The 16,019-nt window shown below is 43.7% G+C and overlaps 1 protein-coding gene across 3 annotated transcripts in view; it reads right to left on the bottom strand.

The window, feature by feature from the left end:
• The window catches only part of Pask (PAS domain containing serine/threonine kinase), a 100,626-nt gene that overhangs the window by 16,131 nt on the left and 68,476 nt on the right, over positions 1 to 16,019 (bottom strand). For all 3 annotated transcript variants that reach the window (XM_050183195.3, XM_050183197.3, XM_055073918.2), the window contains 4 exons: positions 10,683 to 10,873; positions 9,768 to 9,929; positions 2,435 to 2,698; positions 608 to 790 (listed from right to left, as the gene is read on the bottom strand). In XM_050183195.3, the coding sequence (XP_050039152.2) occupies positions 608 to 790; positions 2,435 to 2,698; positions 9,768 to 9,929; positions 10,683 to 10,873 (800 nt within the window). The remainder of the gene's footprint in view (positions 1 to 607; positions 791 to 2,434; positions 2,699 to 9,767; positions 9,930 to 10,682; positions 10,874 to 16,019) is intronic.

Below are 16,019 nucleotides of genomic sequence, written 5' to 3'. Positions count from 1 at the left end.
CACTTGTGTGGCATCAAGCATGAGGTTCTCCGTGGCAAACATGACATGCGGCACTACACGAGTCTCTGCACTGAATATAAAAAAAAAAAAGTTGATCTTCCATTTGCAAATTGAATTAATTGAATGTTCACTATTCGATTCAGTGAATGATTAGAGCATTTGCACACCACTAAAAAGAATAAACCAGTTGTAAGTCAGGGCTGTGTTTTCATCCTTTTTCTACTGTCCACACTCTACCTTTGCCGTTTGTTTAATCATGTCCAATCAACTTGCCCAAGCCTGCACCTTGCATATTAAAGAGAGTTTGAAGATGTACACGACGTGCAAGTCCTAAATCTTGCCAACTGTCAAAGCGCCCTGGAACTTTTGTACTTGAAAATTTGACCTAACTGGTTTATCAGAACCAAAAGCTGCAGGTAGATTTTTTGTTTTGCCTTTTGCTCAAATCAAGGTGTATTGCAATACAGTATTTGAAGGTAAGCATTCGAATAAAATTGACTGGCAGTTGTTTGTCGGATGAAACAGGCACAACTGGAAGCCCAGTTGTTGCCCGCAGAAGAACCTTTAGGAAGGCTGCCTTGCAAGCATGCTTCATACAACAAAGTACCTCAGGGCTGCAGTACTCGACGGTGCCGCAGAAGGTGGTGAAGTGGCGGTCAGGAGCCATAAATGCAGCAGAGCCAAAGTCAATAAGCTTCACTTTGAAATGCTCATCGATAATGATGTTCTCATCCTTGACATCACGATGGAGAATGTGCAGGCCATGCAGGTATGACAGGGCACTTGCCACCTGACAGAATCAGAGGTTTAAATAAAAACAAGGTTGCACAATGCAATGCACAGTCTTCACACAAAAAGGAAGAGCTAGCCATAAAATGGTAAGTGATAATGTGACACATCTAGTTACAAGTACAATACATTAAAATTACAAATGAAGAAATTTCAATAGCCAGCACCATTGTACTTCAATGCAAACGCTGGAAGCTGTAGTTTCAATATTTATTTCATCTGCACTTCTGATGCTTTATCTTCTTTCTTATTTTATTAATATTGTAGACAAGAACTTAAATAGGTCAAATGAATGGAGTTTGATACACAGAACTAATATTCTGAGAGAATTAGGGAATGCTCAACCACAATAACATTTTGAAAAGCTGCAGTGATGGCAGAAGTATAGGCATTAGAAGAATATACAAACAAAACAAAAGTTTGTTTTGTATTTTCACACAGACTCTTTGAATAAAGTGAACGTCCTCATACATCCACATACTAAGTTCCAGGTCTTGAAGATATATGAAGCTCACACCAGCTCTTGAGTCCATTTGAGCCTTACATCGTGGAGGTGCTCTCCTTATCTTTAGGTGACAAGCCTAGATAAGGCAATGACACAGGCTTAATTTCTCCCGATGTCACCAGATTCTGCTGAACTTGTAATGAATGGTGAAGAACTTTTCCAGTAAACGTTACAGGGCGGACTCCAAAGCTGTCATGCAGCAAACAAGTCAACATTACTGGCAAAGAGAGAGCAAATTGTCGTGTTTGTTTTCCTGGACCAAGAATTCAAGAAATAATATAATGTTTGATCTGGATAATTGTGACTAGTTCTGCTCATCATTAACTTGCTGCAGCTAGCAAAGGAAGTAGTACTACTTCAAAACAATTACTTTCGTTGCTAGCAGTAATTGTGATAACTGCAATCATTATAATATGGTTGTTACCAGGTGAACAATATTCAGAATCATAATCGGTTTTATTGTGATGATTAGAAAGATTACAGAAATGTTAATATACAGCAGGAGTTCCCGAAGTCAACGACTGCAATGGGACCTCCTTTAATAACTAAAGGTAATAAAACATAGATTACAGCAGTTTCAACAAATTGTTAACAAGGAAGAATTACAGGTCTTAGTAGAAATAGCATAAGTGAAGAATTAAATGTGCATAAATAAGAGTCACATAAAAAAGCACTGTAGCATAATCTCTTTGAACACTAATAAATTAACAGCGTAAATGACATGACGTACACAGCATAATTTGCGAACTCGAATATATATGCATGGCAAGGACATGAAGGCACCCTGAAAGAATGGCTGCGAGTATGAACTAGGCATCAGTATTCGACAGAATATATATATTTTTTTTTGTTTCTTGAATTCGTGAATTTTAAGTGTTTCTATATCTATTGGTAGTGTGTTCCAGAACGCGACAGATGAAAAATGGGATGCTCTGCTTGCCATAATTAGTACGTATTTTGGGTAAATGAAGTTCTTATTTATTGCAAACCTGGTAATATTGGTATTTATTAGAGAAGATTGTGCTATCAAGCTATCGCATCGAGTGTAAGTGATTTGACGGAACAAAAAGGTGACGAGACCATGTTGTCATGAGATATAGTGCTGCAGATAACTGCTGAGTTATCAAGAATTTCACATACCTGCCTGAAGATGTACGAGGAAAGGGGCTCATCAAGGCACGGTGCCCTGTCAATGAACTCAAAGAGATCCATGCCAGCCCCATGACGTTCCATGACCATCTGGAAGTGGGAGCTGTTCTCGAAGACATCCAACACCCGCACAATGTTGGGGTGGCTGAGCGTGGTCAGCAGGCTCACTTCTAGGGGCACAACCCTCCCCATCATCTGGTCGTGTACCCAGCTCTCCTCGTACACCTTGCACTTGCGGATGAACTTTGTTATCACCTGGCACACAGAAACACGAGTGAAAAAGCTGTGAACCAGAGAGCTTTAGAGACATGAACCAGCACATCCAGCCAGATTTAACTAGGCTTAGAACGTGCATGAGACTTACGATGCACTCGGCCGGCAATTTGAGCGCTCTGGAGTGATCTGATGAGCGTGTTACATTTGGTTGGTTGAAATCAAGCGCTCAGAGCACATTTACCTGGTTTACACTTTTTCAAGGCACTGTTTTGAGTCATGGTTTGCGTAGAATGACAGATGGAGAGATAAATGCGACAAGAGCAGCCGCAAATGGGGTACGTAGTTTAATGTTGCCTGGCCTAGAAATTTCAAAGAAAAAAATTGTGGCAGAACCCATCTCACGATGGCTGTCGATGATAACACGTTAGCATTGTATATCAACATATCAAAAATGTACTGCCACCACTGAACAGACTTAAGTACAAGGTGTGTACTGCAGTGGGATTCCTCTTTCTTGCTTTCCTAAGAACACTCGCCACTATCTAGTGCTGGTGCCACGCAACCTGCGCATGGCCTGTGCGTGGCGAACGCTGAAAAACACGTCATGCGACAACTGGGATCCTCTCTCACGATCCCTTCAGGACACACTGTGCCATCTAGTGGTGCTGCCAAAAAGCTTGCGTGTGACCTCCGAGACAAGAAGCGTGACACGCCGGTGCCTGCAAACGCTGAAAATTGTTCCCTCACTTGCTGCACACATAATAGCGCATACTCAGTGACTCAAGTTGGCAAGAGGTTCATTAAAGAGCAGCACATACCGAGTGCATTCATGACACAGCTTGATAAAGTGTTGGTGTGAAAGATGTTCAATGAAAAGTGGCATGTATCCAGTGCATTTGTGGCGCAGCCTGCTAAAGCATTGGCAATTTTTTAAGTTGGTGATTATACACGACAGATTCTTGTGATGGTGAAATTAACGAGACAGAAACTGGGTTGTATGATATATTCAACTGAAGAATGTTAATTTATTTTTATGCAGTTTGGTTGCTTTCTAATACATTTTAATTCGTTTACATTAAGTTGCTGTCCTTGAGAAACTCATGTGATGAGAGTTTGATTCCGCTCAGCATCGGAGAAATTTAAGTAAATTTAAGAAATATTTGGTGTCCTTGCAGAGCGGTCATTGTAGAGCATTACTGTTAGCCAAGTTTGTGTCAAAGACATTCATTGAAGAGTGGCACACACCTAATCTCACATACCCTGTGACCCAAGTTAGCATCAAAGAGGTTCATTGAAGGCTAGCACAGATCGAGTGCTCCAAGCCGGCTTCAAAGAGTTTCTTTGAAAAGCAGTACCTACCCAGTACCACACCTGCAGCGATCCTTGTGAAAGAAGTTCGTTAAAGAGCGGCATGCACATATGCACACATTGCCACGTACATACTCAGTGACACAAGTTGTGCCGACAGTTGGTTTCGAACCCTGTTCCCACAGCATAGCAGCCCAATGTGCTACCCATTCGACCATTATCTATCCAGTGATCCAAGTAGACAGGAAAATGGTTAAATGCCAACAAACATGCATAGATATAAACATACAAACATAGATACTACATAGCCTCCGGAAAATGCGTGAAGGACCCTAAGAATGCTAACACATAAAAAATACATGTCCCCAATTCAAATTTTGTGAATCTCCTGCTTCCATTTATTTTACCCACTGACGTAAGTCTTGCTACCAATGGTAAAAGCTTAAAGCCTACATAGACGAAGTTTGCATTCCATGGTTGACTGTTCAATGTTCACAGACTCCGGTGTGCTGATGATTCTGTTACTATGGTAACAAATTACATGAAGACACACCACGCTGACTTGTTTACACCGTTGAAGGAAATGCCACTGCAGGTAATGAGCTTCCCTGACAATAATGATTGAGAGGCATGGTTGCCACTACCGGTCGAGCGTCCTGGGATTGTGCAACGTCTCTTTCTTCTTTCATAGCCTATGCAGGTAGTTCAGCACAGCAATGTAATCAACGAAAAGGGTGCAGCAACAACAATGCACCAAGGTGTGAAACTTGAACCACTTGAACAGCACTCACGAGTGTACCACACATGCAAAGCGAGGTAACAAGGCAGCGAGGCTGCTGATGCACAGATGCACTATAACAGAGCAATGCTCAGGGGCCACATGGAAAGAGCAGCCAGAGCCCCCTACTGTACTTTGTAATTGGAGTGCTTCTTTTTTATGAGTTTTTACTGCATTGCAGTGGTTATTTGCAACTTTGTTTATAACCAGTCACAGACAAATGAGTGGCGACATTGATTCCAGCACAAATGCTTCTCGTAAGCACTACTCGGTGATGATGCAGTTGGCAGCGATGTAGCAATTCATTTAAGTAATTAAAATATTAATTTGCAGAAAAGACTGGTGTTTCTGGCAACACTTGGAGTAGGACAGCAGTAATGTGTAGCCATTGGGCAAAGGTTGTTATTATCGTGCAATCAGTAAGTGCTGCTCAGCAGAAAAGACACAAAGCCAACAGCAACATAAAATTGCGAATGTGCTATGACAATTTGCGCCGTCAGACACAAGACAAAAAGTGATGGCAAATGTCTTATGTGCATTACAAATGACCAATGTGCTTTGATATGCTTTATCACACTAGAGAAAATGTGGATTACACTCAATAACAATGATAGAAGCTCGACAAGAGACAATGAATAGCGCCAAGGCGAGATGCCTCCGTAAGGTGTGCCGCAAAGGTGATGGTGGTGGAGAATAATGTTTGTATCATTCCGTACACTCGCTGTTCATGGGAGGTGGTTTGTCGGCTTGCTGTGTGTCGTGTTCTCTGCGAATAGATACCAGTTGATTCGGCGTAAAACTAACTTTTGTCACTGATACCTGACGACATTTTGAAGCACTACCGATTAGGCCTAACGGCCAAGGCAGTGTGCCACGGCGAAAATTGGATGTTGCCCGATGTGACCGGAAAGCTTTCCACAAGCCGTTGTGGAAAGCTTGCCGCTAATATGTTCGTACGAGTGGCTAACTGGCAATATGTTCTGAGATCATACATACGTGTTTTCAACAACCGTCGAAGCCGGCAACTACTACAATCGCACATAGAAGTTTGCATATTGACAGAAAGTTTCGAACCGCACGTGCATTTTTGTACATGACCATGCGCATACAATGCGACCTACGTGCCTTCCAGTGACTAACCAGTATTATATCTTCGCAAATAGGCGCTGCTTTCGTCGCCATTCCCTTTGTCGGCACTGGGTATAGGAATTGTTTCAACTGGAGTTGATGACACAGATGGCCCTTTCAGTGGTGGAACAGCCATTTCACCTTTCGGTGTAGGTCCTGGCGCAAGCAAAAAGCCGATCTGGTGCAGCAGCAAGCACCTTTAGCGAAGGGTCCAATGCAAGTGCGCTTACCATATACCATGGAAATTTTAACTGATATGGTCAATATGTTGTGGAGATGGGTTTGCACGAGGCTCACCCTGCAAGTACGGTTAGGAAAGGACGCGATGATCCTCCATACCACAACGCGCAAAGGGCGCTACGGCCGGGTTCATCGATACGGCGCAGAGGAGGCACCACAGATAGACAATCAACAAATGCATGTTCATTAACCAAGGATGCAACACAGTGCGACAGTCACGGCTTGTGCGCAAAGGCTCACCGCAAGACTGATCAGTATGCGTGCCTGCAATGAACATAACATCACAAAATATACTTATGTCATGCCATGCACATTAGAAAGTTTTCGAATAGGGCAAAGGTTTTGCGGCTGTAAGAAAAAAAATCAAATAGTGTCAATGCCATTGCACATGCGTTAGACGTAAACAGGGTTTTGCGTTTGCGTCAGTGATTATTTCACCGAACTAGCGCAGCAACCCAAGCTCGATGCAAAACTTTTGCATCAACAGACATGCCATCAGCCATCGAAGTGGTGGCTCTCGCTGTGTACCACATTAATTTGCTAATACCATTTTTAAATGTACCATGTGCGATTCTGATCACAACAGCTCTTTTGCAAAGCCCTGCTATTATCTATAAACATTGAAAAAGCTTAACTTTAATCTTAGAATGTGACATGCTCCTTTGGCAAACTTCGTGGTTTGCCGAAGGTCACAGCATATGAGCATCTGATGGTGCACAAGCAATCATTGTTGCATGGACACTATCGCAGCTGTTTAAAAATAATTTTGTTATAACTTGGGAATTTGATGTGTAACCGGCAATCTCTGATGTGCCATCGTGACATTTCAATCTTCTTTTTTTTCTAAAGTATTGGAAGTTTCAATATCATTATTTCTGAAGTTGCATCACACTGCACGATCAGACTTCTCAGCAAGCAATTACTCGCTGCTTCTTTTTATTAATCCAGTAAATTTTATTGTTTGGTGCTACACAAGCATGAGCATATGCCATGCTTTTTTTTTTGTGCTTTTTACCGTTCCCTATCCATTCCAGTAAACTTGGCAGTACCTAGCATCAACAAGTTCACAGACCAAAACTTGATGACATTAGCTGGGCAGCGCATGCAGGCTAGCGTCTCAGGGCGCGCTTTCTGCTACTCACTGAATATTGCAGCCCCGACACCATATCAGAAATTTTCCTCGCGGAAGTGCTTGCTGCACACTCGAGTTATAGTCGATGGCCCCTTGTCGGTTCTGTTTCACAATCCAAACTTCATGCAGCTTCTTCTCGTGCGGGTACGTGTGAACGCTGACACCGGACTCCGTTATGTACGTCCAGAACTGCAGCACCGACCAGTAGCCTACCAAGTTGAACGCCTTCAAAGGCAGCCACTACCTATTATTATAGGGCTTTCAAGTGTTGTCGGGCACACACCTGAAGCGGGAAAAACCTCCCCACTTAATCAGAACCGAAGTGCAGGTGGGACTTTAAACTTTCGCTTTGAGCTCGCTTCGGCGCTTCCGAAACAGCCAACACGGAGATCCCTAATACCACGTCGCTCAGATGGTGGCACCAGCTTTTCAGTGGTGGAGCTCTCCCCCAATAGTGAGAAACTCTGCTTCCTTCTATGATGATGATATTGTGCTGTTGGTTTTGATTTCAGTTTTGCTAGCTGCAAAGAATCAACGGAAGGAGGGATTTGCTCTTATGCATGCTTTGGCGCAGGTTCGGTACAATTTTCCACTAAAATGACGTTTTGGCGCAGGATGGCACAAAGGCCTGCTCTTGGCACAGTTTGGCGCAATTGGAGCAGCTGTTCCACCACTGCCCTTTACCAAGGCAGGCTTTCCTCATTATTAGATTGTGCGTTTGCCATGTAAGAACTCCAGAATTAAATTTTCTTTTGTCCTAAAACCAACTGAGTGCCTTGGCAAGGCTGCGTGTAAAGCATTGACCTCAGCCTAGTATATCACCAAATATGCGAAAAATAATGTAGCAGATAATAGAGTCGCAAATTGAATTATTTAATGTTCACAAATCGATTCTTATAGTTGAGTACAGTCAACGTCCTATTTTCGGACTCCTAACAGGCCACGACAATGTCAGGAAAATCTGGCAGTCCGAAACAATGAATGCATGCCTTTGATTGCCCCCAAGGGCTCAAATCGCCATAAGCACGTCCAATATAGCTCTGAAGGCCTGCTAGTACACCTAATAGGTGTATCGGTGCTCGTACTGTGACAGGAGACGGCGGGTGCACGCGTGTATAATTAAGGAACACATACTATGTCCCGTGACAAATGCCCCTTCCCAGTCTTGGTATGCTTCACTGTGTAACACATCTGTATTGAGGAGAAGGTGACTTTCGAGATTAACATTATGCAACGAGCCGTGCTTTTCGATCTTCGAAGCCATTAGTGAGGATTACAAAGGCAGAGTCAACGCCATTGCTAACAGCAACGAATTGTTTTAATGAAAAACATGGCACCGAACAGCAAGAAGCTTGGTAGCGAATGTAGAAGTAGCTAAGCCTAGCGTTGCCGCGGTGGTGGCTACGGCTGCCAGCGGATCTGCGTTTGTTCGAGGCGGCGAGATAATCAAAAGGGCGGCGGTGGTGGATTCAATCACTGCCGTTTTGGACATTCGGGTATGGCAAAATGTCCAGAAGCTGGGACGGCGAAGGGCTTTTGTGTCTGAAATTTCAGACGTCCTTATGCATTGACTCTATGGCGTGACTCTATGGGCGGTGCCGCGAAGGTGTCCGAATTATCGGGCGTCCGGAAAATCGGTCGTTGACTGTAGTTGCACAACTCTACAGAAAACATTGCATTGCCGTGAAAACACGAAAATACCGGACTTTTGCGCGGTTGGCGCAAATGGCACTTGAGTGGGTGTAGCCAGGAGCAAGCAAGTCTAATTGTAGCAAAATTGCACAGATGGTAGAGTTGAATCACAACTGCTTGCTGTGGTTTTTTTGTACTGGCAATGTCAGTGAGCAGAGGGTTTACCAAGCGTTTCCAATGGTGGCACAGAAATGTCAGCACAATGCGCTCACACTGTAGATGAAGATCAAAGTTACTGACGACTTCGAGTGTGGCTGCTTCACCAAAACGGCAATGTTCTTTTACTAAATGACTATTTTTGGAATTATGTTTTGTGTGACAAGCTCTACTGGGCGGCGGCTGCTAGCAAGTAGAAACTTTGTAAGAAGAGGCTTTCTAATGAGATCTGCCCAACCTATTGCTGTTGGCAATAAAGTATCTGCCCATTTCAAAAGAGCACCTTGTGTACCCTAAGTTCAATCTCTTGGCAAGTGAAAAACAATGGAATTTATCTCTCTGGTCCTTTGAGGTTCTGCTTAACGAGAGTACTCTGTATATAAATTGTAATGAAAGCTAAGCTCATATTCAGTACTTATCCTTTATCTGTTCTTTTGCCCCTTTTGTCCATGCCTCAACAAGCACTTCAGCACTCCCAATGACCCATAAGTACTAGTTCAATCCTTCATGTTATGAGCATAAAATAAGCAAATAAAATGCCTAGTTGAATGATGGGCACCAGGAGGCCCAGTAGTCGACTGAAAATGCCCAAATATATCTACACAATGAAGTCTAATCATTTAGGCCTGTACAAACAGGGCTCACATTCTAAGCAGAGCACTTCATTAACTTACAAGGAGACGGTCTGAGTTGCGGTATGCCATCTTGACACATCCGTAAGCACCTTTGCCAATCTGCTGCAAGGTCGTGTAATGCTCAGCGTAGAGCCCACTCGTGTACTCAGCTTCATTCTCGACAGACTCGTCATGTACGGCAGGGCCTTTATCATCCGTGTGCTGCACGTGAGAAGACAGAAAAGGCCAGGTTAACTCTATTTGTCATCTACAAACAACCTACTCTACAAAGTCACTGCTTTTAAGTCCTGAAATCATTTGGAAGCTCATCAGCCAGATTGTGATAATGCCAATTTATCTTCCCCAGAAGGTAGATGAAAGAAAAACATGGAAATACACTAACGTTAGCCTCAAAGCACTTGTCTTTTTTCTTGTAAATCTCACGTTGAGATGCTTCACAGAATGTATGTGTGACTGAATCAATCATGTAAGGTAGCCATTCCTGATCACCCTCAACTACCCATATAAAATCACAGACACTAAAATTGCACCTCAAGTTAGCAAGCATGTCAGAACTGCTTCACAGTAAAGCTTTTAATTTGAGGCTATGTGACCAGCCTTCGCAGAAATTTAGCTTGTGGCGACAATTTCACAAGTACAGTGTCCTGTAAACTTTCCTGGCCTTTCATGGTGTTCAGTTTCAGCACTTTCAAGGTGCTTGTTACAAGGGTTGCAGATGCAGCACAATTCTAAAGCTCTGGCTCGCAGCAAAAGGATCAAAAGGTTTTGTAATGTCCCTGTTCCAAAACAATGAAATTCTGCACAGCTTCTGCCCATCCAGCAAAATATTTCCTATGCCCATAAACTCAGGCATTACTTCTGTGCAACCTCATTCAAGTGCCTCCTAAAAGTAAGAGTGTTATGCGAGTGCAGACAAAAACCCCCCACAGCAAGAGATGGAAAGAAATGCCTCACACAATCGCTGGTGTCCTCTAACGACACCTCTGTGTCGGAGCCGACCGAGCCGAGCGTCAAAGAGCGCAGTGGAGAGGACGGAGTCGGGTATTGTGGTGGACAACTATCCACCTCAAGGTCACGTGACACCCAGAGGCAGTAGATGGATGAGCCTTCCTCCAGGTCCACCCTCCGGATTTGGTATACAATGGCTGCACAGAAAGAAAGACGAAAAGACCCAGAGCTAAGGGACACAGAATAGCGATAGTATCTAGACGATACGTTCCCCCACAAAATAATGAAAGCACATCCAGTGCAAATTACATGGTCTAGCCAGAAACAATGGCTGCATACATATGCAGGACGTATACGAAAATGCTTCCCCTTCACAGAACCTGCAGATGTCCACTACAAGAATTATGTACAGTTGCTGACTTTAAAATGCTTTAAGATTTCTTCGGTGCTCTACGGAATCGTACTTGCGCCACATGCAGACATTGCGGCGGCTCCGCTACATGGCATAGTGGGTACAGTGGGAAGCGCAAGAGAGTAGCCTGGCTGCATACGTCTTTCAGCGTTGGCAATACAGCTACATTGCTTCAGTGTTAATCACTTTAACGTCGAGATTCATCATGGGATGGGTCCTGCTGGAATGTTATGAATGCCCAATTTACTGGACCTCCTTAATTATTTAGACATCCTCTTGACACCAGCATCATCTCCACAAAACCAATGTACAAAAGTGACTGAGAGCTTGTATGTTGTATGGTGTGTCACCTCATTTTTTACATGCGATTCCCATGCAGTGTCACAAAAATTGTGGCTGCAAAGAATGTTGACACCATTCAGCTTGGCTTCTGTGCTTTCACTTTTGTTGGCAAGGCAGTTTCTTGGCTTTCCAAGTACCATTTGACCACAGCAAATAAATCTGCATCAACTAAGCCCCAAACTGTAACAGAGGTTGCTGACACCTAACAAAGCAGCGCTGGATAGACTTAATTGCTAGGTGGTGTGCAGCTTGCCACTAATAAGTTTGTATAAATGGTTCATGGACAGTAGGACATCATGTGCACGAGCTAGACAGACAGCCATAGAAGGAGAATTAAGCTCCACAAATAACCAATTGGCAACTACTGTGAGAATGCCTACCAAGTTCGTCTGCATTTACTGAACAGAACAGGATCATGTGCAGGCAAAGAGCTATCCAGTGAATTTGCTCAAAACAGTCTTAAAGGCAGGCACGTACCCAAGGGGGGGCCCGGGGGGGCCCGGGCCCCCCCCGAAATCAAGTGGCATACCCCCCCCCCCTCCCCACCCACGCCACCACTCCTCACACATTCCTAAAACGCCGCCAGATCAATGTTGAGACTTGGCAGCTTTTCATCGGTCAGCATTATGCTGCCTTTTTCACTCCTTTTAGATGGCGGTAGTTATCGGCATCTCTTGCAATGTGAAGGACAGTTTTCTCATAGATTCCGCACCCGCGCGATTAACTCGAGATGCGTTCAGTTGTCACCATCTATTCAACCGTCACGCGCATAGCTGTTGCTTTTGTTAGTTCAACCTTCTTTGTTTAGGCTGATCCTCGGACCAGGAGAGGGATGCGGCTGTTACTCAGCTGGTCTGTACTCTCATGGAACGAGTTGCGGCGGGAGAAAACGCCAATTGCGCTTAACTTATCCCTTTGCTTCATTATTTCCTTGAGTTACGACTCGCCGCGACGCTGGCAGATGCCCGGAACCATATACACGTGATATGGGTTAGATAAGGTGGCAAATAAAATAATGTGAAAGAGCGTCCATCATGAAACCCTGCAATAACCCTTAAGCCCATAAGCAAGATCAATGTCGCCCGTTACCTCGTCTGTTTTTCCCTAACTGTATAGCACTTTTCGTGCAAGATTGGCAACTGGAAACAAAAATCGCAAGGAGTTGAGAAATTAAGCGATCTACTAAGGGAGAGAGCCAAGGCAACAACCAAACTGCAAGCAAAAGCGAATAATAAAAATGTTAACCGTTGTTTATGAGAATATTCATGGAGCAACATCTTTTTATTTAAAAAGGAAGTAGAGAAAACGCCGCCGGAAGTGGAGAACAATTACTTGTTTTGAATGACGCTTCTACAGTTATCGGTCGAACCGCCACACGTAGCCACTTCTCTGCTGTGCTTATGTGGGTACTGCGCTCGCCGCGAAAGTTGAGCGCAGTACGTCTAGAATTGCAGAGTCCTGCGCTCTACGCGGTTGTATGGGACTGGCGGCCGCACAGCGTTACGCAACTCGCGGAACTGTCAAAACTGATCAACAAGGCGAAAATAACTGATATTCGAACCTATAACATGAGAAAGGCTGAAGAAGCCGTAAAAACTGAACGCAGTCTGAAATCAGTAAAACAGAAACCTGGCATAGGACAAACCATGATGTATGTATGCACTAAAGGATAAGAAGGATAATATCATCAGCAATCTCGAAGATATAGTAAAAGCAGCGTAAAAATTCTAAGCTTACCTGTATACAGTACCCAGAGGAGTCACGATACCTCACTTAGAAACAGTAATGAACAGGATACAGAAACTCTCCTATAACTAGCGATAAGGTCAGAAGGGCCCTGCAAGACATGAAACGATGAAGAGCGGGAGTAGAAGGTAGAATAACAGTCGATTTAATCAAAGATGGAGGAGACATAATGCTTGGAAAACTGGCGGCGCTTTACACGAAGTGTCCATCGACTGCAAGGGTCCCAGAAAACTGGAATGCAGACATTATACTAATCCACAAAAAAGGAGACGTTAAAGAATTGAAAAATTATGGGACCATTAGCTTACTCCCTGTATTATATAAAATATTTACCAAAATAATCTCCAAACACTGGACTTTAGTCAACCAAGGGAACAGGCTGGCTTCAGGAAGGGATAATCTACAATGGATCACATCCATGTCATCAATCAGGTTATCGCGAAATCTGCAGAGTACAATAAGCCTCTCTGTGTGGCTTATATAGATTACGAAAAGGCATTTGATTCAGTAGAGATACCAGCAATCGTAGAGGCACTACGTAATCTAGGAGTACAGAACGTTTACGTAAAAAGCTTGGAAAATATTGCTACATGCGTGTGGTATTTGTTTGTTTGAACGAGGCGCGTAGGTGCCATCACTCCAGAAAAGAGGAGGAAGAACGAACTGGGCTCGCGCTGTGAATCTAACCGGTCAGAGCTGCAACCGTTGTTGTAAATATAATCTGTAAATAGTTTCTCGTCTTACTGACTCGTCCTTCGCGTAAGAATGTCTACAGAGGTTCTACAGCTACCTTAATTTTACACAAGAAAAGCAGGGAGATACCTATAGAGAAAGGGGTCAGACAGGGAGACACAATTTCTCCAAAGCTATTCACCGCGTGCTTAGAAGAATTCAAGCTATTAAACTGGGAAGGCTTAGGAGTAAAGATCGACGGCAAATATCTCAGCAGGCTTCGGTTTGCCGATGACATTGTTCTATTCAACGACAATGCCGACGAGTTACAACAAATGTTTGGAGACCTTAACAGAGAGAGTGTAAGAGTGGGGTTGAATATTAATATGCAGAAGTTGAAAATAATGATAAATAGCCGGGCAAAGGAACAAGAGATCAGGATCGCCAGTCGGCCACTAGAGACTGTGAAGGAGTACGTTTACCTAGGTCAATTAATCACAGGAAACCCTGATCATGAGAAGGAAATTCACAGAAGAATAAAAATGGGTGAGTTCGCATACGGCAGACATTGCCAGCTCCTGATTGGAAGCTTAACATTATCATTGGAAAGGAAGGTGTGCAATCAGCGCATTTTACCAGTGCTGACATATGGGGCAGGAACTTGGAGACTGACAGTGAAGCTTCAGAACAACTTAAGGACAGCGCAGAGAGCGATGGAACGACGATTGCTAGGTATAACGTTAAGAGACAGAAAGAGAGCGGTTTGGATCAGAGAGCAAACAGGTATAGACGATATTCTAATTGACATCAAGAGGAAAAAAATGTAGCTGGGCAGGTCATGTAATGCGCCGGTTAGATAACCGTTGGACCATTAGGGTTACAGAATGGGTACCAAGAGAAGGGAAATGCAATCGAGGACGACAAAACACTAGGTGGAGCGATGAAATTAGGAAATTCGCGGGCGCTAGTTGGAATCGGTTGGATGAGGACAGGGGTAATTAAAGATCGCAGGGAGAGGCCTTCGTCCTGCAGTGGACATAAAACAGGATGATGATGATGATGATGATGATGATGATGATGGAGGTGGTGGGCCCCCCCCGAAAAAACATCCTGCGTACGTGCCTGCTTAAAGGCCAACTGCAACAACATTACTGACCCTGTAAAAAGCCTTATTTTGGATAGTGTAGATAAAGACAAGCTTCCATGCAAAATAGTAAATGCATCATGAAAAGCTGAGTTATCCCTATGTGGATGAATGCAAAAGTGCTGCCACTACTGAAGGTTGAGGGTTTGACTCAGCAAAGATGATGGGTTTGAGTGCCTTAACTCCGTAATAATTGACTTCGCCTTAATTAACACCAAAGGTAGTGGGTTCGACTCCTACCAATGGTCGTGGGTTCGAGTGTTGTAATGAACTGTATCATAATTAAACCTGTGCCTTAATTCACTCTAGATTAATTAACTTTTCCTTAATTAACATGAAAGGCTGCGGTTTCAGCTCCCACCAAAGGGAGTGGTTTTGAGTGCCTCAATTAACTATAACTTAATTAACTGTGCCTTAATTCACTCTGCCTTAGTCCACTCCACTTTAATTAACTTTTTCTTAGTTACCTTGCTTTAACTGACATCATCATCATCATCATCATCAGCCTGGTTACGCCCACTGCAGGGCAAAGGCCTCTCCCATACTTCTCGAACTACCCCGGTCATGTACTAATTGTGGCCATGTTGACCGTCCAAACTTCCTAATCTCATCTGCCCACCTAACTTTCTGTCACCCCCCTGCTACGCTTCCCTTCCCTTGGAATCCAGTCCGTAACCCTTAATGACCATCGGTTATCTTCCCTCCTCATTACATGTCCTGCCCACGCCCATTTCTCTTTCTTGATTTCAACTAAGATGTCATTAACGCGCATTTGTTCCCCCACCCAATCTGCTCTTTTCTTATCCCTTAACGTTACACCTACCATTCTTCTTTCCATAGCTCGTTGCATCGTCCTCAATTTAAGTAGAACCCTTTTCATAAGCCTCCAGGTTTCTGCCCCGTACGTGAGTACTGGTAAGACACAGCTGTTATACACTTTTCTCTTGAGGGATAATGGCAACCTGCTGTTCATGATCTGAGAATGCCTCTAAATGCACCCCAACACAACTGACATCATATGAACACA

The sequence above is a fragment of the Dermacentor andersoni genome, chromosome 4 (genome assembly GCF_023375885.2).
Source record: "Dermacentor andersoni chromosome 4, qqDerAnde1_hic_scaffold, whole genome shotgun sequence".
NCBI classification, from domain to species: Eukaryota; Metazoa; Arthropoda; class Arachnida; order Ixodida; family Ixodidae; genus Dermacentor; species Dermacentor andersoni.
The sequence above is the reverse complement of the archived record's forward strand: the minus strand, read 5'-3'. Positions and strand labels throughout refer to the sequence as shown.